The following is a 25,705-nucleotide window of genomic DNA, read 5'->3' as shown; positions in this document are numbered from 1 at the left end:
TCAGATCCCTCCTAGTGTTGCAGCTCTGGAGGTGGCCCTGGAGTGCTTCAGGGAAGTGTGAAACACCCTCAGATCACAGCTGGGTTGAGAAGCTGCCTAACTGCATGTGAAAACCAGTTTATGCTTAACACCCTAATCATTGACCTTGTGCTTTTCAAACCTACTGCAGAGCTGAGGAACTGCAAGTTTTATTCCAGGGAACATCTGCAGGAGATGCAGTTCCACCTGGAACAACACAGCTTTTCATTTTCTTAGCAGGTTTCTACATTAGCAGTGGGCTGTGGAGAGCCAACCTTTGGACTCACTCCATCCAGCAGGAATTAGCAGCACACACTGGAACACTTCTCCCAGCCTTCACAGGTGGGCTAGGGAACATTCTGCATGTCGTGGCAGTGCTGTGGACTGATCTCCAAAGGGAAGACAGGAAACTCAGTCTGGAAACGAATCTGACTCCTCTTGTTTTCTTATTCTTGGCAGGTGGGATACCTGTGAGGCTGCTCTGGGGCCGCCAGCAAACACAGGCTCCGGATGTGACGTTCCAGGCAGCGAGCCCAGAACAGCTTTCCTGCTGGTGCTAAAATTATCAATCAGGAATGGGGAAATGGGGCCAGAAACCTCCTGGCTGCTCCATTCTCTGTGCAAGGCAAAGAAACTGGCCAGAAGACAGCTCTGAGCAGGTATGAGCTGTGTGTTGGAGAACAAACCAGAACATTCTCTCCTGCTGAGGAGGCCACTGAGACTGGACCCCACTGATGTGACCAAGGGTCTTCAGCATGGGGGATGTGTTACCAATGCAATGGGTGCATTTGCTCTGCATGGTTACACTGTTTGTGCTCATATAAAGCACAAATCCCTCCCACTGGCAATCCAGCTCTTCAACAACACTTCATTCGCTCAGGAAAACTATAATGGAAACAAACTGACTCTGAAAAAACGACCATACTTGTTTTACTGGGAGCAACTGAGTTTCAACAACAGTGTGAGAACAGTTTCTGTATTGCTAAAGGCCTCTGGTTTAACAGAAAAACAAAACAAGGCCTTTTCCTGCTAAGGATATTTTTTTTTAATACTCCCAAAGAATATCTCAAGTTTCTGTACCAAGTAGCTGGGATCTTCCAGTTGAATACCAATTCTCACCTCAAGGAATTGTCTCCTTTTAGAAGTATCTTAATCCTTTAAGCACAATATGAAATTATGTTGTCAGAGCATCAAGATTTATCCAGCACCAAAATGTACTTCCTTTCAGGGCATGATTATTTATTATCAAACAAAAGATAGTAAGATTCATCAGATGAAGTGGATGACCTTGGTAAGAAAATGAATTCATTTTACTTTGTATGAACTTCAGCTGAATAAAACTGATTATACATTAATGGAAAAATTACAGATCCCCTGGTGCATGTGGGATAAGATGACATCTACAGAACACCACAGGCTTGATAAAAACATCATCTGTGACTTACTAGGCTGTGTTTCTCACTCAGCCACCATAGAGCACACACTGATTTTCAAACTAGATCCTCTGTGCTCCCACAGTTGAGGGTTTTCTACACAAAACTCTTTAAAAGCTCAGCAGCAAAACATGCTCATCTTCCATTGGCCCTCACAACATTCCACCATCTACCAGGCTTTTATGCCAGGATTTAGTACAAGTCAACCAGTCCTTCCAAGAATTCCCCCTCCCACTGCAGGACACGGCGTGGGGAGGAGGGTGCCAGAGCAGGAAGGAGCTCCATTCAGAACCAACCAGAGCTGGGTGTGTGAGCCCAGGGGGAGCAGCAGCAGCTCTGTCTCTCCTGGGTTGCTGCCAGTTTTCTCCTGGATAACCTGGGCATTAAAGCAGAGTACTGCATAACATTCTGCAGCTGCATCCCTGCTTCCTACCCCCAAACACTCTCAGTGCTACAGCTCCCTAACCTGCACAGCCTGGCCTCCTGTTCCCTGGCATTTAAATTATCTTTCATCAGGTAGGACAAGTACTGAAAAATCCCCAGGCTCTCATAGGCATGGATGGAACACCCCAGCTGTGCTGATCTCACCTGTGCCCATGAGGAATCAAGTCACTGTGACCCTTAAGCACCACTTTGTTTCCACAGAAAGGAATGGGAAGTATTCCACACTTCTTTGAATTGCACAAATGCAACCATTTTTAATTGTTGAATATATATTCATCTATATATATATAGATGAGTATATAAAGAGTAGAAGAAAAGGTTATCCTTACTCTTTTAGTGCTGCTCCTGCGGAGGCTCTTCTTCTTGGATGGGGGCACAAAGCCACTAAGTGGAGGATCACTGGAAGTCAGTTCTTCTCCTCAGGGAAAAAAATGCACATCACAAATCACAAACAACTTCCTTGTGAGACAGAATGATCTAAGAACTCCTAAGAGGATCCTTCCTGTGACAGCTGCTATGACCAGGCTGGCTGGGCTGAAGGCTCAGCCTCTCCCTCATGCCTTTTTGCAGGGTTTGGCTCTGGTTTGTGACAGGCTGAGGGTACCTAAGCACCATTTCACTGTTTTTTATATACATTAAAGGGCCAGGGACCATTTGCTGCAGCTTAGCAAGGGAAGTGAGGAGTATTATATCCAAGTGCAAACGCAGACACGTGAGTTTAGGAACCATGTTCTCTTTGACAGATGAACAGGAGACACAATTCTGCTGATTAGATTCTGCTGAAGAGCCAGAGCTCTTTAATGGATACCACTGCCCTTGAAATGTGCAGTTGTGCACCACATGCAACTGTGACTGGGGACATTAGAGAGTTGCCCATAGAGGAATTCCAAGTGTTGTATTTTTTCAACCCTGAGTAGCGCACAGATAAACTTCAGGTTTGTGTAATTGACGTCCAACACAAAATCATCCCCTTGTGCATCTCTCATCCGACTGTCTCAAGACCTGAAAAGACAGTGCACAGAACAGAAAGGCTGTCCAGGTAGAATCATGGAATCACAGACTGGTTTGGGTTGGAAGGGACTTTAAAGCCCATCCATTACCACCCCTGCCATGGCAGGGACACCTTCCACTGTCCCAGGCTGCTCCAAGCCCTGTCCAACCTGGCCTTGGACACTTCCAGGGATCCAGGGCCAGCCACAGCTGCTCTGGGCACCCTGTGCCAGGGCCTCAGCACCCTCACAGGGAAAAATTTCTTCCCAGTATCTAATCTAAATATAACCTACTTCAGTTTGACGCCAATCCCCCATGTCCTATATGTCTTTGTGAAAAGTCCCTCTCCAGCTCTTTTGTATGCCCAAGATAAACAGGAATGAAGATTTTGTTCCAGGTGTTGAACACATCCAGGCTCCCTCCTGGGAGAAAATACTTTGATCTCTTTATTTTTAAAATAAAATTTAGTATCTGCTGTCTAGGAATTCTCTTAAAGGCTGGGATTTATTAATCATTTCAGAAATATCAGGTTGATTGTGTCTACATCTCACTGCAGGAAAATGTGCCCCCACAATATCACCTCTTGGATCAACACCAACAGCTGTGGGTGCTGCTCACTCAGCCCCACCACAGCCTGGCTCTGTGCAGCTGAAGGAACCAGGGGCAGGGCTCACAAAGCTGCCAGAACTCACCTGGCTGCTCTGTTGCCTGAACATGGCCAGTGTCAAGGTTCCACTGAGTAAGGGTGAGTCCTTCCCTGGCCAACTCCACCAGGTCCTGCAGGGTCTGAATGTCCTTCTGGCTTGGGGATAAAAGCTGCCCATCTCCTTCAGGGCCTGGCTTGGATTCATCAAAAGTTTGGCCTCCAACCTTTGTGCAAGTGGGCTCCTGAGAACTGAGGTCAGGCTGAGTTTGCTGGGATACTTTTGGCTGATGAGATCCCACCGATGGCTGAAGGTTCTCTGGCTTATTCTGATCAAGTGAGGAGGGAAAAAAGACACCAAAAAATTAGGTCTTGTTTGATGTATTTGCAAAGCTCTGAGTAGAGTGTCTGCTTCATACTCCTGAAACATCTATGAAGGCTCACAGAGCATTGCCCAGGTACAGGGGATTCTGAGAAACTGCTCTCTGCAGTTCCATGGAGGACTATGGTGTACCTCCAGAGATAAGAGAGCTCTGAACAGAAGAAAACTACAATGGAAAATGCAGAGAAGTTGGTTTCTCCAGGAACATGTCTGTGCAGGCAACTGCCAAGCAGGGAGAAAGGATGGGGGAAATGCTCCCAATTCAACATCTAAATATTTCATTATAGCTGGAGTTCCTGGCAAAAGTCACAGCTGAAGCTCTCCAGGTGCTTCTGCTCTGAGTTCTGAAATGCTTTTGCAGTTACATGTAACTAAATCAAACTTTCACCTTGGAGTGGGTATTTTCCAGGTTTGGTCTCCATTTCTTAAAAAAAAATGCTTGTTTATTTCTAAGTAAAAATAGTTCAGACATTTCTGTGAATGGAAAGAATCAGAGGAAAAACACACTCTTGCCATGATTTTAAAGACCTTCCTGCTTTTTATTTTTAAACTTCTCTGGCAGTTTCTGGCTTGAATGAAAGGTCAAAACTTCCTAGAATGGAGTCCCTCCTCTCCAGCCTCAACCTGCAATAAGTCAGAGAAACATTGGGCTTTTACTAGGGAAGAAGTATTAAATAAAGCACCTAAATATGCACAGTAGATTTTGAACACGAGCACCAAACACTTCTTCAAGAGAAGAAAGAGGGAAGAAAGAAAAGTGATATTTTTCTTGGAGAGAAGAGACTGAAAGAGATTCCTGAGTTTCTGTGGGCATTTTTTATAAAAATACAGAGCACTGGAAGAGGCAGATCCAGGTGGAACCAAAATGAAAGAGTGGAACTGAGACCTGGATCAAAGCTCACATGCACCAGGAGGCACTGGGATGCACAGGGAAACCCTGAGTGCAAATGCTTTGCTGTACAACTCCAGGCACTCCAACCTTCTCTGTGCTAGCAAATATCAGGTTTTAGTTTAAATTTTTCTCCCCAGTCCTTTTTGAGTGCAACATGGGCAAAGTTCACACTAGAAATGACCAGAAAGAAGTGCCAAGTACAAAAACAAGAGCCAAGCTGCTGTATATATGGACAAACTAATGGCACAATGAGTAGGATGGGATCCCTTTACTCAGTACTCTCTGTCCCCATCCCTTTTACCTTCTGAAAGCTCAAAAACCGTGGTAACATGAACCTTGTTCTCCTCTCCAAAAGGCAGAAATGAAAGTTCAAGTTCCTCAAACCTGACTGTGTAAGACGAGGGGAGAACAGGTCACAGGCAGCGAGTGTGAAGAGAGAGGGGATCACTGGTTCACATTCCCAATCAGGAAACAGAAGGGATACAGGGCAAGTATCAAGAACTAGGGCACACACATGTCAGAGCAAGGACAACAGAGCCCCACCTGCACAGGCTTCCAGGGTACAATTGGAGGGGTTAAGGCTGCAGTGTAGAATGATTCGGGGTCACAGGGTCCTGTCAGAGCACTGATGTTCCATAAAAAGCATTTCTTGGCTTTGTACAATGGCATGAGCCAGGCTGCTTTTCCAGATTCATCCTCCAGAATTCTACTAATGGGCAGCTGAGGGGTGGGAGGGAATTCCAGCTCTTCTGTCAGCATCATAGCTACTCTCTCCTGGATCCTCTTGTGGACCTTCTCCGGGTCCTGGAGCAGCAGAGGTGGAGGAGCACTGGTGCCTTTTCTACGCCTTTTTTTCTCTTTAAAAAGAAAAGGAACCCAAGTAAGTAAACAGCTGAACACAGGGCAGAGGAGGTCAACACAGCAGCTTCTTCAGTGCTGTAATCAGTGACAACCAAAAGGCATGGAACACAACTCTGAAGATTGTGCAGGTAGTCCAAAACCTCACACGGCCCTTACGGGAGAAATGAACTCCACCAACACACCCATGCAGGACTCCTTTTCTTGTGCTCTGGTCATGGGTAATATCAAACCACAGCTCACACAAACACTGGGCAGATTTCATTTGGAAATGCTGTGTCTTACTACCTTTGCCTTACTAATGCCCAACCCCAAATCCAGCTGGGAGCACCTATGGGCAGGAGCAGGGTCGTGAAGAGTGGTCTCCCCTCTGTACAGCTCTCAACCCTTTCCCCTCTCCCCAGAGGCAGTTGTCTGCCTTTCTAAACTCTTCTGCACTCTGAAATGGTGAGGCTCTGTTCAGCAGCATTTACTGGACACACATGGCACTGCAGAAAGAACAAAGTGATATGAGATAATGCTGAAAAAGCTGCATTAATCCAGGCTGTGGCAGGAGGAATAGGAAAAGAATCTACTACAGGAGAAATAATCATATTTTCATGTTATTTTTCCTCACTTCCACAATTTACAAGAAACAACAGTTTAAGACTATTTTACAGATTCAAAACAAATCAGTGAAAAAAAGCACAGGATTCCTGAAACCCATGGACATCCTGCTGTCATTCTTGACTGCACCTGGATACTGCATATTGTTGAAGCTCTGACAGCTTAAACAAACCAGAAACAGAGCTGTCATCCCTCCTGTATCCAACAAGAAAGTTTTGGTGGAGAGCAGCTTTACTCCTGCAGTAACACAGCCTCAGACAGTAACTTGCTGTAACACATACCTGATCCTGGCTTCCATTTGATTGGGAAAGCAGCCACTGCTTTCACATTTGTAACTGATTTTGCTTGTTCCTGCTTTTCTTGCTCCAAGAGAGAGCGTGACATTGCCATGGCAACCTGCAAATCTTCATCCTTAGGCTCCATTTTGGCCCTCTTCTGTGTTTTCCTCAAGTCCTCGTTGGAGGGGCCTTTCCGCTTTGCCCGGCTGGGCTGATTGCTGAAATCCAAGAATGCAGCAGGAAGCCCCAGTTAATGTGGCTGGATCAGAGACAACAATCACTGAGTACTCCAGAGCAGCTGTTCCATTTGCTCAGAGAGATTCCCATGTCAAGCATAATAAAAACCATTCAGTACTTTCTTTCCTAGCAGAGAGCAAAGATTTTTTATCATTCATGGAATTTAGAGCAATTTAGAGAAGTCTTATTTTGGGATGTAAGCATCTACTATCTCTGCTTTGAGTGATTTTTTCTACCAAAGGGGAACAAACAAGTTGAAGCAGGGAGAAAACCAGATCACCAGAAAATGCTTTCCCACCCACCTGCTTCCACAGGGAAGAGGTAATGGTCCTTCCTTGGACTTATGAGCCCCTCCACAAATTCACTCAGGCACCACTTGGTGCACTCTGAAGATTCTGCTCAAATTCAAGTGAGCAGCTCTGTACCAAGCACATTCCAAAACATCACATCTGCTTCCTCTTTGGCTCAGGGTGAAAGGATGTTCCCAGGACAGCCATGAACTGAGGAGCTGAGGCACTGACACCACAAATCTCAGGAAAGGCTCCATACTTATACTCTGTGGTTCACTCAATAAGCTCAAACACACCCTTTCAGCTTTACTGAGCAATTGCCTCACAGAGCACAAATCATTCTGACAAAACACTGCAAGGCTTTTTACTCCCCATTTTGCTCCTGCCTGCTGGCTTTTAAAGTCATCCACCACCTGACCTCTTCTGAGGGAAATTCAGATGATTTCTCCAACTCACTGCCACATCCTCCTCACCTGGTACTGGGTCATGGCTCTACTTGACCTGCTCTGGGCTCAGGGTTTGCCCAGTGTGCGAGTCAGCCTTGCATTTACTGTTCTTTCTGACCTCCAACACCTCTCAGGCCAAAGCAACCAGCATCTTTTTTTTTTCCTACCAGCTTACCTGGGACACTGAAGAGCTGCATCACCAAGCGTGGCCACCTGCAACTGCACTGCCTGAAGCAGCAGATTAGGAGGCACATCCATCTCCACAGCACAGCGTTTCAGGTGACTGACTCGGCTCTGCGGGGTTTGGAACTGCTTCCCGCAGATGGGACACTCAGGGACCACTGGTTTGCTGGAGGATGACATCTGTGCTTCTTCCATCTCATCCAGACACCTGGGAGACAATGGCAAAGCTTACCTATGGAGACTTTGAAGGGTCCATGCTAAGACTGAAGCCATTAATCTATTAATATTGATATTATTAATAGAAAGCACAATCACTTCTACTATCAATAACAGCCATGAACATCCACTAAAGAAACAAGAATTATGTGCCCACCGCTGTGAGGAACACAACATGGAACAGTCACATGGAGATAAGGGTCTCAGAGGCATATTAAAAACATATTGCTCAAAGGCAAGTGCAGTGAATAACTTTAGCATCATAAAATCCCACATAGTTTGGGGTGGAAGGGACCTTAAAGGACACCTTGATCCGTGGCCCTGCCATAGGGACACCTTCCACTAGAACAGGTTACTCCAGCCTTGCCTTGAACATCTCTTGGAATAAGGAGTCCATAGCCTCTCCAAACAATACACTTCATGTGTGTCCATCACCCAGTCTCTCTTCCTGCACTCATTCTAACATTCCAGCTCATTTATAAACCCCTGTTAACAGAATAGGGAGCAGCTGAATTGACACCATGCTCCAGAGTGCAGCATGATGAACTTCAAATAACTTCTGGCAGGCCAAAACTATGTAAAAATTTGTGCTTGTTCTTTTTCTGTTCTTTCCAAAGAGATCCAGGCTATGAAATTCTGGATCTGCAGGACCTATAACAAAAGTCACTCCCTGGTTAGGTAATGACACACACAGGGCTGTGCTAAGAGACCATTCACTGGTGTGTCAGTGCATCTGTCCATCTACAGCTTCACTCTTGGAATCATGGCTGCTATCAAAAAATCCCTGGCTAATGTAACCTTGTAATCTCAACACAGGATTACATGTGAATAGTTCAGAAAACCTGACTTTCCAAGAAACATATCTAGCACTGTCACTGTTTTATAGCTTTTTCAAGCAGTACAAATTGTCTGAAAACAGAACCAACAGTAACACCTAGAAAGCTGCAGGTGCAAACAAGCCTGACCAGTGGGAACCAGTCAGTAGCATGATGTAGGACTGGACAATTTACTGGACAATTTGCTTTCTGGAAGTGCTTGAATCAAGAATTTACAATCATTCAAATGTGTTGTTTCTGATACTTTGTCAACAGAAAAGCACAGTTTCAATTTCCAGAGAGTTGCCTGTACATAATAAATTGTGTTTGATTTTTATCACTAAGGAAATTGTTCAATGAAGGGCAGTAATTTCAACTGAGTCATCTCTCTGAGTAACATCACATTTCCCTCAGCAAACAGCTCAGATACTGTGACATACCAGATGTCCTTAAATGAATTTTAGCAAAACAAAGCAAAGGCAACTTTGTTGGCTGAAATCAGTAGATCTCAAAATTTGTATTAGGGAGTCATCACTAATGGAATCATTAAGGTTGGAAAAGACCTTTAAGATCACCAAGTTCCTTTACAATGGCAGCTCCTCTGCCACACTGCTAATGAAAGCAGATTTGGCCTGGCCACACCCAGGCAGAAGGCCTGCAGGGCAAGGCAATCAGCCTCTGCTTTCACACCAAAATGACTCGTAAATTCAAGCCATAAAGGCAAAGACCCTTAAGCAGAAACCCTGCTCCTCGTTCTTCCACGGCTGGGCTGAGTAAGGAATCGATGGGGGCTGGATGGAAAGGACAGGTCCTGCTGGTGTTTGACCTGTTGACGTGCTGCTCTCGCCGCAGGGTGTTCATGGCTGTGAGATCCTTCTGGCAGATCTGACAGAAGAACAAGCCTGCATCCTCCAGGCTTGCCAGGGCTTCCTCCTTGGATTCCTGCTGAAGAGCCAAAGCCAGAGCATTGTCGTGTTCCACGGATGGGGGATGGTGGGTATCTAGCAAAGAAGGCAGAGATGATGTAAGATGGAAAACTAAATCCTGTGTGGAAGGTGAGAAACTGGTACACTTGTCATTATTAGCTTATTAAGTTAGACACACAAAAATTCATTGCAATCTTCCTCTTGCATCTTCACACCTGATCTCCACCAGAAAAGGTACAACCTGCTCCTTTCCAACACTCCAAGACTGGACCAGCCCAGGAGCAAGAGGTGGCAATTCACTCACAGCACATCACATGTCAGAGACAATGAAGGGACAGTTTTGCTGAAGTTTCTGGGGAAAATATGGAATTTTATACATCAAATGTACAACACAGCAGATTTTCATGCCCATACAGAACCAAGAGGGACTTGATCTCTAAAGAACCAGAGTAAATTTGCTGTGAATTCAATTTATCAACACAGAACATATCACCTTAGAGAGTGCCTGGAGAGGTACCAAAGATGGGGCTACCTAAGAGTGGCTTAACACTGTCCCAAGGGAAGGATGACCAAGTTCACTGATCCTATTGGAATTTCAACCTGTTTCCAGAGAGACAATTATTCCTCTAGAATTTACATGAGATTAATTCAGCCTTAGAGAAGAGCTGGGGAAAAGGTATGGATAATCCTTTAACAAAGTTTTCTCAGGGATCTGGAGTGATTTGCCACAGCAAACCACTAGGCCAGCCAGGAACAAAGCCCTGGGATCCAGGACTGCTCCTCAGGCAACCATTCTCACCAGCCACTCATTCTGCATACACCAGAGCCAAGAGGAGACACGTACCATCCTCAGGAGAGTTCTGCTCCTGGCTCCTGGCAGGGAAATCCCTGCTGGCTGCAGCCTTTGGCATGCTCCCATCCGAGCTGTGTTTCAGCTGCTCAGGTGCCACCCTCTTGAACTGCTGCATTCTCTCCACCACCAGCTCTGCCACCCGCACCTTGGGGGTGGGTGAGGAGCAGGTTCCTGGAGGAGTAGCAGGAAGGGAGGGCAGGGTAGTCTGGGAACAGCCACTCGGAGGATTTACTAGAGGGGGAGAAAACACCAGTTTTACCAGGCAGTTTTAAACACACACTGAGAGCTGCTGGAAGGCCCTTCCCTGAGAGCAGCCTGGGCCAGGCTCAGTTCTGCAACAGCCATTCTTGGAGAAGTGAACAATTTGTGTAGCCACAGTAACAACACTGGGGTGCTGCAGAGGCATTTAGAGACCTTTGTATTCCTTTTATAGGCAGGAATATAAAGAAAGCCCTTGCCTGCATGAAGGTCTCCAGCAGGGACATGGAAGGCAGTCCCACAGCCCTGCTCTCCCAGCATTCCCACCAAACAACGTCCCATTCCTGACTGACTTAATTTATCAATTTAAGGACTTCCATCACTGGTGACTGCATTCTGGCCATCATGTTTAACAGCTACTGAAGGACTAATCCTTTATGAATTAATCCAACACCTTTCTTAACTCATTCATGTTTTTGCCCCTGAAAAGATCCAGTGACAATATGTCACCATACAATGAAGCACTGAGTGAAAAAGCACCACAATATCATCTGAGCTTGCTCCTGGATGATCTGAGAGTGCTTTTCTCAGCTCTGATACTGCAAAAAACAGTGAATAATAACTGGCCAGCAAATCACTTTGTACCAAGGCTTCACCTTACTGAGGGACATCTGCCTGCAGCACAGAACACACTCCTAGGTTAAACTTGTGTAAGGCACAAGCCTGCTTTCAACAGTGCTACTGTGTCCCCTCTGGATGGACTTCTCAAAACCTTCACTGAGTTACAGAGTCCTTCCAGTCCTTGCCTATCTTCTGTTTGAACTGTTTCAGGTCACTTACCTGTCAGAGGCCTCTGGCTACACTCAGTGGTCCCTGTGCTCAGCTGGCTGGCAGGGAGAGGGCTTCTTGCTCCATCCCCCTGTGCAGTCTCACCACTACAGGCTGCAGCATCACCATCTTCTTTGTGCACCAACGCTTGCTCCTTTGGACCCAAATTTTGAAGTAAGTTTTTCTCCTTCACTGCTGGTAAGTGATGATGGGTTTGGCTCTTAGCAGCAGCTTTGCCTCTTCTTAATCTGCTTTGTGTTGTGGTGCTCTTTGGCCTGTTCTGAACCCTCTTTGTTGCCTCAGCATCCCCAGCCTTTTTCTTTGCCCTACTCAAAATATTTGCCCACAACTCTTTAAAATCATTGTCCTGTTCATCCATTGGCTTTCCAGTAACACTGTGAGGACTGGAGGGCAGGGGGAAGCACCAGAATCAGTTCAGATTTGTATCAGCCCTTCCAGCACCTCAGAGATGTCCATTCTCCAGACTTCAATGAGGTCACCAGACAGAGTGGGCACTTCCAACAGTTCATTCTTCCACACTTAATTCACATTCAGCAGAGCATGTTTTCTCTCCAAGGACCTCACCTGCTTTCACAAGCTGGTTCTTCAGAAGACTCTGGACCATAGGTTAGGCACCTCAGTTTGTGCAGAGCATGTCTAGGATCAACATGGTAAGCTACAGAGTTTCAGAGAGACACTTATGGAAGCCCTTAAACAAAGAAACAAAGGCAGGTAGTCATGCACCATGGTACAGGCAGATGCACTGTGGGACAAGGTGTAAACTGCTGGAGAATTTGCACGAAATACTGTGATTAGAAACAGCACATATTGATCCCAAACAGTGTCCCTATAATTGTACTACAGACACGCCCAAGCCACATTAGCAAAGGAGAGGAGAGATTTTAAAACAGGTATCTGATATGGGGTAGGTTTTTGTCTTGGAGCTCTGGATTCAGACAGTCCTTCTGTTATACACATTCCTACTTATATTTATATAGCACAAGACCATTGAATGCAGCAGGAAAAAACCCCATCCTTCAGCTCATGTAGTGATTCTGGAGTGTTTAACTCTGCTTTGAGACACTACAGTTTCAGAGAAGAGAGCCCAGCCTCATTTGGAAAAGTAAATAAATGGAATTTCTGGCACTTCAGAAGGGGTTTTAGGACAAGTCAGAGAACAATTCCATTAAACACGTTCACCTTTTCTGTCCTCTTACGTCCACTGTTGCTCACTTAGGATTAGTTCTCCTGCTCCTGCTGAATTCTTCCCCTGAGTACTCAATAAACCACAGCACTGACCACATTTCCCAAACTGCTGTCACATATATGAGGTAAACAGACTAAATAAATGGTATTTTAAAATTAATTTCTTAATCTTTTCAGCTACAGCAAGAACAGCAGTACTAGACAGGGATTACCTGGAACAGCACTGGGTACAGTGTCCAGATGGAAATGCCATCAACTCCCAGGCAACATTAAAACTAGAGCTCTATTCTTACATGTTTTCATTGTCCCCTTCTTCCTAGTCCTGAGTTCATGATTGTTCTGGCTATTTTACCAGGGGTTTTTATTGCTCCCAAAAACTACTTCTTTCAAACCTAAACCAGAATGTTTCACTTGGAATGGCAGCAGCTGTGGTCCAGTTATTCCAGTAAAGCTCTGGGCATAGAAAGTCTCAAAAAGCAGGAAAAACACATGGGGGATTGTTTTCTCAAATGGCTTGGCTGCAGACATGAGAGGCTGAGGAATGCTGGTTACACACTTCCATGGGTCAGCCTTTCCTATAAGCAATTACAGATGTTAATGGATTTATTTCTTTTAAACTCAGGCTCCCAGACCTGCAGAGGATTTTGCTGTGAATCTTGGAGTAATTTTCTGTTAGAGGGAAACAAAAGTTTTATGTAGCCGGTTCATAAATTTACTTTTTCTGGACAGAACACTGGGGTAGTTATAACTGTAAATTGACCATTTTCTTCTAAGGAGGAGACAGTATGTGGAGAAGTCCCAAATCTCACATCCTACATGGCTTTAAATACCTCAGACACATGTGTACTGCTGGATTATTTATGGTGAGTTCCTGATATTAAACTTTGAAACAGAGCAGCACTTTGGCATTTGCTATCAATATTCAGTGTCCCAGGCAGATCAGACACACCTATGATGCAAAACTAAGAATTTATCTGTATTACACCTCCCTTTCCACACCTGCATTTACAGATTCCTGCTCTGTTCAACATCTCAAAATTTCTGAAGCTGCTGCTACTGCTGCCCCTAACAACCAGCTTTTGCACCAATTTATTGAGCTCAAAAAGTAATAGTTTTGAAAGTAATTTCTTCCAGTATAACATTCAATTCATTTTGGAAGATTTTAGGATTCAACAAATCACAAATAAAATAATCAGCATCACTTACTGTTCACTGAGATGCCAAATCTATAGCCCAGCTGTGCCCTTCAGGTAAACATGGATCAGCAAAATGGTACAAAGCAGGACCAGTAAGAATGAAAGATAGAACCTGGAAAATGGAGGGAAAAGGATGGATTTAGTGTATTTTGAAATGACTGCTCTTGATGATCCTTTGCACCCTTTCAATAGGTACCTGATGGGAGCCTACAAAAAGGATGGAGAGGGACTTTTGGACAAGGGCCTGGAGTGACAGGACAAGGTGCAATGGCTTCCCACTGCCAGGGAGTAGGATTAGATGGAATATGGGGAAGAAAATCTTCCCTGTGAGAGTGGTGAGACCCCGGCATAGGTTGTCCCATCCCTGGAAGTGTTCCAGGCCAGGCTGGACAGGGCTTGGAGCAACATGGAATAGTGGAAGGTGTCCCTGTCCCTGTCCAGAGCAGGGGGGTAGACCCAGATGATCTTTAAATTCCCTTCCAACTCAAATTATTCCGTAATTCTACGATTTAAAAGTATGCACCTACTACATGCCTTCAATTTGCTGCCTTGTAATTACTTAGTTAAATCATAAAACCCTTAAAAAACCCCAAACAGCTAAAACATCTGTTACCCTCCCACTTTTCAGAGCAGCCTCTCTTTTAACCCTGAAAACATTTTTCCACCAGCAGTCCAACGTGACATGCTCTCAAACACACAACATTTGGGCCTGCTCACTTGCTGCTTTACACTCTCTGCCTGTTCCAGGAACAATTCTCCTGCCATTTCAGTCTCCAAGAATATGTCATCACCGTGGCTACAACAGCCCATCAGTGCTAGGCAGGCCTCCACAAGCTGCAGACAGCAGATACCTTCTCCCCTCCTGAGCACCACAGCGGTGCCTCAGGACATCTCCTCCTCAATTCCTCATCTTGAAAGAAAAATTCACTTTATACTTCCAAAACCAGGAAAGTGCCTTGGAAGCAATCTCTTGTATTTCACAGGAAATGCTAAGGGAAATGGGATTAATTAACATTAGAAAGTGAGGCAAAAACAAAACTTGAATTATTGTCTGGGGTCGCCAGCACAGGAAGGACATGGACCTGCTGGAGTGAGTGCAGAGGAAGCCACCTTTCTACCCCACTCCTCCCTCCAGCTTCACCTCAGTTCAGAAATCAGCTAATTGCCAGGGCCTGGATGACCCTGGGCTGCTAATTACAGAGTGCTGGCAGCAGCAGGATGATGGGATGCACCACTTGGCTTGGCACTGAAGTTTCATCACCTTCTTCTCCTTTTGTGGAAGCTGCAGCCAAAGATCTGAGGGTTAATGATAAAACTTCCAGTCAAGTCAGACCAAATACTGCGAAAGGGAAGAATTTCTGCAGTGTTTTTTCTGGCAGCCACACTGGAAAGAGGTCTCTAAGGATTCCTCCAGACCAAATCTTGTAACAAAAAATCTTCCTACTGGTTCCTGATAGAGAAGAACCTACATGTCAATGGTGTGACTTCTGAAAAAGCACATTATCCTCCAGCCTTTTATGGATTCTTCACTAGAGACTGATCTCTGCAGGTTCCTGCACTAACCAACACCTTTATCACTACTTTATAAAGACATGACACTGCATCTGTACAGTGCAGGGTCTCTGTGGTTGCAAAAGTGCAAAAAAATTTAACCCTGAGGACAACAAGGTTTGTTCTGTGAGGAGAGAACAAATATAAGTGCAAAACACGAATTCAAAGAGGGTACAACTCTCTTGTCCTGGTCTCTGCCAGCTTCCCTGTGCCAGAAAAGGGTAACAAAACCAGATGTGGAAAATAGGAAATGAGAAATTAATTCAAGTCTCTATAAACAAGGGAATGCTAGGTAGGAAAATCATACTGAGATTCCAAGGAGCAATCTTAGCAGGGATCAGCATCAGTGTCCACCTGGCACCACCCACTTCCATATCTGATATCCCATCAGTCCTCACATTTCTGTTCAGGGCTACACCTCCCCCTGCCAGCACCCTGTTCATATGGCAAAGCATTTCACAGTCACTAAAAAATCTATCACATTCTAGACAGAATTTTAAATCATTACTTACACAATGAAGTGTCCCTCTACCAATACGTCCCCAGAATAGAAAATTCACTTTATACCTCCTCTGAAAGGATAAAGGGGAAGTGAAGAGAAAAATAAAAACTAACGGTCACTCAGGTGCAAATGCTCCTGGTTGTATGCAAACACAGCAGCACATACATCACAAAGAGAAGCAGCTGGTGATGCAAAAATCAAATGAGTTTGACTGAAAACAACAAGTTATTAATTTAAAGAGAATAATACAATTGATTTTAGGGACTGAATAAAAACATTTTGGTAGATGCCCCAAAAATCAATAAAGAGAAGAATACTTGATAAAAATTCACTTGGTTTTCAGAGAAGGAAAAGTAATCAGAGTGATAATAAAAATAAAGATGTAATATAATATCATGGGGATGGAACTGGATTCTGAATATATACAAGGAGTATAAACAATGCAATGTATTAAAACTAGGAGGTAAAATTACCTTGTCAGAAAAAGGTAAGGACTTTCAAAAAAAGACCTTTCTTGGTGTACATGAAAACCAAGAAGAAAAACCTGAAGAGGCCACTCCATCAAACTGTGGAACTGTTAAGCCTGCAAATACTAAATGTTTCCATAATATCCATTCCCTGATGGTGCTGCAAGCAGGCTATTTCAGGAGCAATCCAAAGCACACTGAAAAGCAGCTGCTGAAGGTGTTTCTGTCAACAGAATCAGATCATTTGCAAGCAGAAGTCATTGTGATTTTTCAAAAAGGACAATTAGGGAAGTAAACACCCATCTTGCAGACTGAGCTCAACACCAGGCTGATAAAGGGCTTATATGGGAATTGATGAATAAAAAGGGATAATAAAATTAAGCCAAATCAACACAGTTTATAAAAACCCAGACCTACATTCAGCTAATAATGAGAGCTCTCTGTGCCATCAGAAGGGTAATTCTTCTATAAACCACTAAAGGAGTATCAAGGGACAAAATGATTAATTAAAATCCAACAAAATCAATACAAGGCATTTCAAATTATTAAAATGCAGCTGGATAAGTTTCCAAATGCAGTTGCAAACAGCTGCCATTGAGCACTCACGTTTCTAGTGCCACCCCACAGAGATTAACTCTCTGCCTGTCCTGTTTTTCTGTTCTTTACCTTAGGAACTGAGTTGGGAGAGACCCCAACCACCAGGATCAAGCTGACAAGAAAGGGAAGCACTGGACAGCCCATCATTCTTCCAAACCACAGTGTGACCTTGTCCAGGTGCCTGACTCCACTCCAACAGGGATAACTGTGACTGTGTCAACCAGTTCTGCTATTCTGTAGATCAAGAATGGAGCAGTGATATTTGTGGCAAGATGAACTGAATAATTAATGAAAAAGTGAAAATAAAGAGAAGTAAGAACACTCCCATGTTAAACATTCAAGCCATTCCTTTCCAAGAAGGCAGTGTTATTCTGAAGTGCACATTCACTTGAAACAAGGGCAGTTCTACTGATTTTTTACCCAAAATCATGTCTTCTGATTGAAGCCAAATATTAAGTGAAATTTAACAAAGTATCTCGATTTCTCTAAAACAGGAGGCTGCTCTCTTTGAAAAGGTGACCAAACTCATAATGGATTTCTTCAGGTGACCTGATAATGCATCTTTCACACTAACACTTCATTAATTCATAGCAATGAATAACTTACTCTCTTCTCAGCTAAAATCCCACACAAGAGCTACACTGAACCCCTCAACACTCTGCATCTAATGGAAATTGACCCAGTGGGAAAAGCAAAGAGTCAAAAGAACTTGAGGTCCATTTGCTTCCAAATGTAAAGCTCATGGTAACAATTTTTTTATTTCCAGTTTGCCTCTGACACAGTTTTACTGGTGTCCAGATAAATGTTCCAGTCCAAGCACCGAAATCAAAGGGCAAAGAAGGGACCAGGGCAGGAAGAACAGTACTCTAAAGAGATGCAAAAGCCAAGCACATAAGGGCCTTTTTTTGTAGACAAAACCCAGTCTGTGACTGTTGAGAGTTCTTACAGAGCCAACAGACTGAGCAACACCCAATGTCATTGCCTTTAGGCTTTACTGGAGTCAAACTGGTTTTGCCCAGCTGTAATTTTGGCTTTATCTAAAATCTGCTTAGTTAAAATAAACACCTGTGTGTCTGCAGGTTCAGGGACCAAGTGCTGTCAGTAAAGCAGCTGACACTGCCTCCCTTCAAGGCAGGCCCACATCACAGAATCATGGAATGGCTGGGGCTGGAAGACACCTTAAGGCTCATCCCATTCTCACCCCCTGCCATGGCAGGGACACCTTCCACCATCCCAGGCTGCTCCAAGCCCTGTCCAACCTGGCCTTGGACACTTCCAGGGATCCAGGGGCAGCTGCAGCTTTTCTGGGCACCCTGTACCAGGGCCTGCCCATCCTCACAGGGAACAATTTCTCCTCAATATCCCAACTAACTCTGCCCTCGGGCAGGGTTCCATCTCCCCTTGTTCACTGTGGCTCCAGGCTCTTGTCCAGAATCCCTCTTCACCCTTCTGAATATGCTGCTCTGTGTGCCCCTGAGCCTGGAAATAACAGATAAAATTCCACGTTGCTTCACGAAGCAGCAACAAATGGATCAGAACTGCTTTCCCTGGTAACCCTGCTAGAAAAAAGCTTGTTTTGAAGCTGAACCCGTTAAAGGTTTCCAACGAATCCTAGCGGCTGTCAGCGGAACAGCTGTTGGGAACGCTGACCCCTCGCCTCCTTACCCTGAGCAGCTCTGCCTCTGCTCTGTGCCCGAATTCCTGCCTTTGATGCCAGCACCGAGGATGGAGCTCCATCCTCCAGCACCGTTTGTCCCCGGGCGCTGCCCCGGGCTGAGCTGCAGCCGGGCCCGCGCGGGGCCCGAGGGCCGCGGCCTGGGCTCCCCTCAGCCCACACAGGGGCCGCCCCGTGCGCCCCGCGGATGACGTAATAACTGACGTCACCATACCAGTGACGTAACGCTTGGGATGAGGCCGGCCCCGGGGCCAACGCCACCCCCTCCCCGCCACCAGGTGGCGCCGCGTCGCGCTGAAATCACCGGCGTCATGACGTCACTCACTCATTCCCGCCCTCCCGCCGGCCCGCCGCCGTGGGGAGCGTTCCCCTCCCGCCCACCGGCCCCAGCCCGGGCAGGGCCCGCCGCCGCGGCCCTGCCGCCCACCCACCTGTCCGCGCCCCGGGCTGGCGGCCCTGCCCGCGCCCCACCGCCAGGCGGGGAGCCCCGCTGCGCGGCCGGAGCGCATGCGCGGGGCGCCAGCCGTGTTGCTGGGCTCGCCGCGGGCGCGGTGCGCATGCGCAGGCCGAGCCGGCGGGACGTTGACAGGGCCCTCACGGTACCCGCGCATGCGCACGGCCTTCCCGCCGTCCGTTGTCAGAGACCGTTCCCGCCCGCCCCCGCCGTCCATTCCCCTCATGGCGCCGGGCGGCTCCTCCCGTCCCGTCAGCGGGGCTGAGGGGTCCGGGGCGCTGCCTTTCCTCCCCCCAGGAGAACAGCCTGAGCCTCTCCGACGGGGCGGCGGCATCTACTGAAGCGAACCTAGCACGAAGCGGGCGGCCACCACGTCCCGCCTCACGGCCCCAGCGAGCCCTGCCCCGGCCGGGGTGGAACGTAAAGAACAGGGAGGGCGTTTGATAAGGCCGTGGCACCGCCTGTCACTGAGGTGAATGGTCAGAACACCACCGAAAGAGGAGAGCACATGGTACTGCACGGCTCGTCTGTGTTTTTAAGGAGTTCCAATATATAGAAATCAATCTATCTATACGTAAAAATATAAATTTTAAGTAGGGAGAGGAATACACACCACTCGCTTGTGAGCACGGAATTACCATTTAAAATCAATCGTTTCCACCTTAAAACCTCAGGCGCACTTGTGCCGGCTGTGCAGCTGCAGCTGAAGCCCATTACAATTGTAATGTTTTGGGGTTGTAATCAATGCTGTGCTGCTCATGTGGAAATTGATGGAAACACTGAAATTTCACGGTGAGCAGTGGCATAGCTCAAGCTTTTCTGTAAAAAGAGCAAAGAGCATTACTGCTTTTTTTTTTATAGATATACTTTTTTTTTTTTTTTCTTTTGCCTGGAGTTGAGCAGGAAAACAAGTGCTCTTCCCACTACATTTTGCTCTGGCTCAGAATTCTCAATGAGTATCACCTTGGAGTCAGGATCAACAGTAATTTCCTCCAAATGGTTAGCTAATTGTGGCCAAGGCTTTGCAGGTGTAAAATCACCTGAGATGGGTGGGAGGGTTCATATGCTGGATCTGCATTTTGAATGCATGATTGAAATCACAATTTCAGTGTTGAAATCCAAACTTCTTTCTCAATGCTTGGTCTGGCTGTGGCAAGAACCAAAATCCCTCTTGAGCAGCACTTCATAACCGGCCAAGAGGCAGAGGAAAGAGGTTTAGTGGTACACAGAACACATTGGAGCTTTGAAAACACCAAGACAGGCACTTCACTAATAACTACAAATCAGTTGCAGGGGTGAGCAATGTGATGTCTCCTTTGCACATAACATTGTCCCATTATTACATCTCACTCCATAATTTGACATCACCAAAAGAACCTGAGGCTGTTACGGCATTGCCTGTTTGGAAACCTTAAGAAAAAAAAATCAACTAGAACTTTTAGAATGAAATAAGCTCTTGAAACACTGTGAGTTTTCACTTCCAGCAAAGCAACTTAATTTTTAATTGGTTCAAACCATTTTAGCTGGAAACCCTTGAATTTTAAGCAAAAAATGGTTATTTTGGCAGACCTGAGGGCTGTATTTTCTGCAGTGAACCTCCCCTGGAGATGCAACATGCCCCTGGTCAGTGCAAAACTAATGAGAAGAAATCCTTTGGTTTGTGTCTTTCAACACTTCTGCTGGTTTATTCAAGTTCTTGCTCAAGTTGCTGCACTGATGGGAATTAGGAGCCCTCAGAAGAAATTCCTGCAAGAACTTGCAAGTGCCCATTGCACAAACAGAGTGAAAATACTCCAGTTCTGAACCAAGACAGAGGAAATACACTGAAGCACAAGAACATCTCGTTGCACAATGGCCTAAACTGAACTCAGAAGCACTCAAAAGCCAGATGAATATTCCCAGTGAAGATGCATCCAAAAGCACTGGCACTTAATGGTCCATCCTGGCTACCAAATGGCCATCAATTTCACAGGACATTTCCAGGCCATTCTGAAAGGCAACAAGGACGTGGTCCTCTGATCACTATTTGTAGCCAACATCAGCTGGAGGATGCAGCAGCAGAGACAGGTGCAGTGAGGAGAAGCAGCCCTCCCAAAATCAGGCTGCTCATCTGATTTGCACTCCCAATTTTTTAATAATTCACTTTTCCTCCCCCCAACCCCGCCCAGGGAACTGCTCTGTATCAGATATGGCTCAGGGCTCCAGTGGTTTAGGCTTCAGAATGACAATTTTGGCTTAATTTAACGTGTACTCACCGCTGAATTACAGCTGTGTAGATGGAGGCAGGTCCCTGAAACAGCAGCACTTGGGACACACTGTGAGAGGCAGGATATTTACTGTCACACTGGGCTTTTGGGTTGTCTCTGCAGAAAACGACTATGGGGCTTGTGAACATTATTGCTGACATGAACAGGTTTTCAAAATAACTGCTAGAATTCGCTGTGCAATGGGCTTTATAGTAAATATTGCTATCTACATATCTATGAGTACACAAACTACATATTATGCAGAATGTACATATTCATCCCCCAGAGTGCTGCAGTCAGCATTGCTCAAAATTTTTGTTTCACTTTCTGCTCAGTTTAAGAGCAGATCCCCTACTTTCTGTTAAGACTTGTAACACTGGTGGCTCTTTGGCATCTTCAAATTAGCTTTTTTAAGCTTTTCATACAAATTGATTCAGTTCAGGTCAGCAGTGATCAGAGAAGCAGCCACTGAGGCCAGTTCCAATGAGGAAGGTTTGGGTTTGTATCAATTTATTGTGTTGCTCTCCCTTCTGGATGACAGAGCTCAGCGTAAACTCAGCACAGAGACTTGAAAGGGCCAAACAAAGAAAAAAGCAGCATTTTCCTGAAGAGCAGCTGGGTTTGTTTTCCTCTCAAGTGTGAATTTTGGGATGGTATAGGCCACTATATCCATCTCCTCTTGTAAGCCTGCCAGGAAAACAAGCATGTTTCCATTCAGTAACTCACATGGCACGAGTTTGAGTGGTATAGACCAAAATTCATCCTGTTCTCCTGGGAAGTGAAATGAATTATCATTTCCAAGAAGAATCACCATCATTCAGCCAGGGCACTGGGCACTAAAGAATCTCTAAACACATTAAAAATACACTTCCCATCTAAAAACACTAATCCCTGTCCTTTGATTTCCTGAAGTATGTTGCAAGATAACTTTGAATACATTTTTTAAAATACCTGCTCAACTACTTGGGACAGAACAAGTCCAGGGATTGAGAAGCAAAACTGCAGCTGAATCTCCCTCTGCCTCCCGCCACAGCTCTAACTTCCTGGGTTTCAAAGGATTTAATGTGGCACAGGTCCATGAAGGACTGGTTTATTGATCTAGTTCTGGACTGAGTTTTAACCCATTATTCCTTGTTTACTTGGGCTGCAGAAGGAGAACAAGCTCTGCTTGGCTCCTCAGTCTGCTTCTGGATTAACTGACCCCAAATCCCCTGCAGATCCTCTCATGACATTTGGAATAACATTGGATGGATGTTTAATGGACAACTCATTACAATACCTTTTGCCATGTGGATTTAAAAAGATGAGAAAACGACTTCTTTCCCTAATTTTTCATCTTCCCTGCTGCTGTAAATAGATTTAACAATGAGACCATCAGGAGTCTTTACAAATTTAAGTACTTACTGAAGCTTTTGCTCCATGTGCTCCTGCCAGCTCTTCCATTTCAGCTGGGACTTAATGGCAGACTTTACTTATTCCCACTTGTTTGCACGTCAAACCAGTTCCAGGAGGGATGTGATGGGAAGGATTTTGTGATTTTAGATTAAAATCTTGCTAGAAGGAGCTCCAGCACCAAGGAACACTGCTTATCCTGGGACAATGAGGAAATGAGTGTCCAGGCAGAGAAAATCTTCTCCTGGCCTGGGCTGCATTGAACCATAGCATCAACCATGGAGTGCCCCAGGGAAGATGCAGGTGAAGTGTAAGGAGGGAGGTAACAGAGAAACAAAAGATGATTCTGAGGACAGAAGGAGAACAACTGACTTTTTTTTTTTTTTTTTTTTTCCTGGAAGAAAACCTTTCTACTGATGAAAGGAAAACCCATATTTCATTCACTCCAGAAGGATCAGGAGGTGAGCAGTTCTGGGTAGAGAGCAAGACAGATTTTAGCATCCTTTTCTTCCCAAACAATAGGGGAGAAAACCAGCTGGAAAGGACTTAGTACAGGATAATTCCAATAAGCAGCCAAGATTCCACTGATTCTCTGAAATACCAGGAATTTTTGAACCCAGGAGTTCCTGGAAAACAACATGATTTCAATAGGTAAATTTTGGGCAGACCTAGAGCTCCCCTGGGAACAACTTTCAACTGAGCAGGGTGTTGGGCAGAGCCTCTTGAAGGTGCTGTAAGTTTGTGTTTACTGCCTCGTCCAAATCCAGCAGGTACTTTCATGATTCTGGATCCTGGAGGGGTCTGTTTCACTTAGTGCTGGAATTCTGGAGTCCTGTGCTGTGTCCTTAATGCAGATTGACTGTGTTTCTTAAGGAAATCCATTTAAGCTCCATGCAGACCTTATCTGTACAGTAAGAGTAATTCTGACTCATTTCACAACAAGAGCAGGAGGATTAATTAATAACTGCAGAAATGCTAAACATTATTAATGGCTCCCAAGTTTTCTTCTCTTGGAAACAGTGGCCATTTCTTCCCATAATGTTTTAAACAGTTGCTGTCAAGGAGCTTAAAGTGCAGATTCCTGGCTTGTGGTTTGTCCATAAATCACAGACCTGGAGCCTACCCAAGACACTCTCGATGGTCTCAGCAGGAAATCTGGACAAGAGAAAACTGTTCTCAGTCTGGCCCGCTGAACCACTTTATGGCCAGTCCAGTTTCAACGTCCCATGGCAGACGTGAGAGGGATTCTGTCCAAGTTTGAAAGCATGAGGTCTCCAGAATGTCCCTTCAAACTGGATTTCACTCCCCATTAAATATTTTCCATCTTCTGCCCTGGAGAATATAGGTTTGACTTCACAGCTGATGAGCCTGGGCGGGGCAGGAAAGGAAGCCATGCTGTTTATCACCAATGGCTTTTCAGCACACAAAGTTTAACTTGTAGTGAAAAATTAACAACACCCCCCCCCCCCAAACCCCAGGAACCTAATACAAGATAAGGTCAGGCAGCTGTAAATAAGATCCCAGAAAAAAAAAAAAAAAATCAAATCCAGTAGATCAATTTTCTGCACAAAGCAGCATTGCTTACAGGAAGCTATTTACCAAAGAGGATCTGTTGCCTTTTCAGACAAGGAATCATTATCCAGACACCAGCTTTAGAGCAACTTGCCTGTGTTCCTATCAGCACTTCAGTTTGTGTTCATCAACATGATGCCATACATCCACCTTTTCCCACTAGGATCTGCTCTATTAGCCAGGAATATCATCCTCACACACCAACATTCCCTGCAGGTGTTTGCTAAATAAAAGGGAAAGCTGAGTCCCAGAGGTGAGAATCCAGTGGCTCAGACAAAGCAGCATGATAGAACGTGTGAGATTTGGGCCAAAGCTCCCTCCTGATCCTGCTGCTGTAGCTCCTTCCTGCATCCCAGGACCATCACCATCTCTCACCACGTTTGATGGGCACAGGGACACAGGGTAGGTGTGCACTCCAGTAACAGATATCTTATTTGACTTTTAGTCACAAATCCCTCATGGCAAAAAATGAGCACCTGAAGGGCTGCTGGGATTCCTGGAGGATTCACAGGATGGGGAGGTTAAAGATGTGTCAGGCAGCTCATGGCCAGCTCCAAGCATGCTCTGCTTCTCAGTGCAGCAAAGGTTACAAACCACCATCCAGCCTCAGCTCATTGTATCAACACTCCTATTTTTAGGTACTTTGTCAGGTGTGCAGCTTGCAGGATACCACACTCACCTGCTCTGCTGCTCACAGCACAAATCACCAAAGGTTTTAATTGCTTCAGTCTGTGTTGCAGTCACAGAATCATTTGGGTTGGAAAAGATCCTCAAGTCCAACTCTTAATGTAGCACTAGCCCACGCCCCAAGTGCCACATCCATATGACTTTTGAATCTCTCCAGGGATGGTGACTCCATCACTGCCCTGGGCAGCTGTGCCAGTGCCTGACCACGCTTCCAGTGAAGAATTTTTCCCAATATCTGATCTGAACCTGTCTTGGCATAACTTGAGGCCGTTTCCTCTCATCCTGTCCCTGTTCCCTGGGAGCAGAGCCCAACCCCCACCTGGCTGCCTCCTTCTGAGTTGTGCAGAGCTAGAAGGTCCTCCCTGAGCCTCCTCTTCTCCAGGCTGAGCCCCTTTCCAGCTCCCTCAGCTGCTCCTAGTGCTCCAGCCCCTTCCCAGCTCTGTTCCCTTCTGTGAACATGCTCTATCCCCTCAATGTCTTTCTTCTTGTGAGGGGACCAGGACTGACCCCAGGACTGGAGGTGCCTCAGCAATGCCCAGAGGGAGTCACTGCCCTGGTCCTGCTGGCCACAATGTTCCTGACAGGATGTATCACCCACTGTAGGATGGAGAAGGTGGCTCCTTG

At 45.6% G+C, this 25,705-nt stretch overlaps 1 protein-coding gene across 8 annotated transcripts in view; it reads right to left on the bottom strand.

The window, feature by feature from the left end:
- Positions 1–19,266, bottom strand: part of SLX4 (SLX4 structure-specific endonuclease subunit) — a 28,144-nt gene extending 8,878 nt beyond the window's left edge. For 3 of the 8 annotated variants that reach the window (XM_053957116.1, XM_053957121.1, XM_053957123.1), the window contains exons 1-10: positions 19,162–19,266; positions 13,949–14,050; positions 11,549–12,245; positions 10,502–10,741; positions 9,558–9,732; positions 7,693–7,908; positions 6,548–6,762; positions 5,346–5,659; positions 3,578–3,857; positions 2,225–2,313 (exon numbers count right to left, since the gene is read on the bottom strand). In XM_053957116.1, the coding sequence (XP_053813091.1) occupies positions 2,225–2,313; positions 3,578–3,857; positions 5,346–5,659; positions 6,548–6,762; positions 7,693–7,908; positions 9,558–9,732; positions 10,502–10,741; positions 11,549–11,915 (1,896 nt within the window). In that variant the 5' untranslated portion in view covers positions 11,916–12,245; positions 13,949–14,050; positions 19,162–19,266. Of the gene's footprint in view, positions 1–2,224; positions 2,314–3,577; positions 3,858–5,345; positions 5,660–6,547; positions 6,763–7,692; positions 7,909–9,557; positions 9,733–10,501; positions 10,742–11,548; positions 12,246–13,948; positions 14,051–17,124; positions 17,290–18,720; positions 18,920–19,161 lie in introns of those variants that run through there. The other 5 variants (XM_053957119.1, XM_053957120.1, XM_053957122.1 and 2 more) reach the window with 5 other exon arrangements.
- Between the last annotated feature and the right edge of the window lie 6,439 nt (positions 19,267–25,705).

The sequence above is a fragment of the Vidua chalybeata genome, chromosome 16 (genome assembly GCF_026979565.1).
Source record: "Vidua chalybeata isolate OUT-0048 chromosome 16, bVidCha1 merged haplotype, whole genome shotgun sequence".
Classification (NCBI taxonomy): domain Eukaryota; kingdom Metazoa; phylum Chordata; class Aves; order Passeriformes; family Viduidae; genus Vidua; species Vidua chalybeata.
Note: the sequence above shows the minus strand (reverse complement) of the source record. Positions and strands in the feature narration are given on the sequence as shown.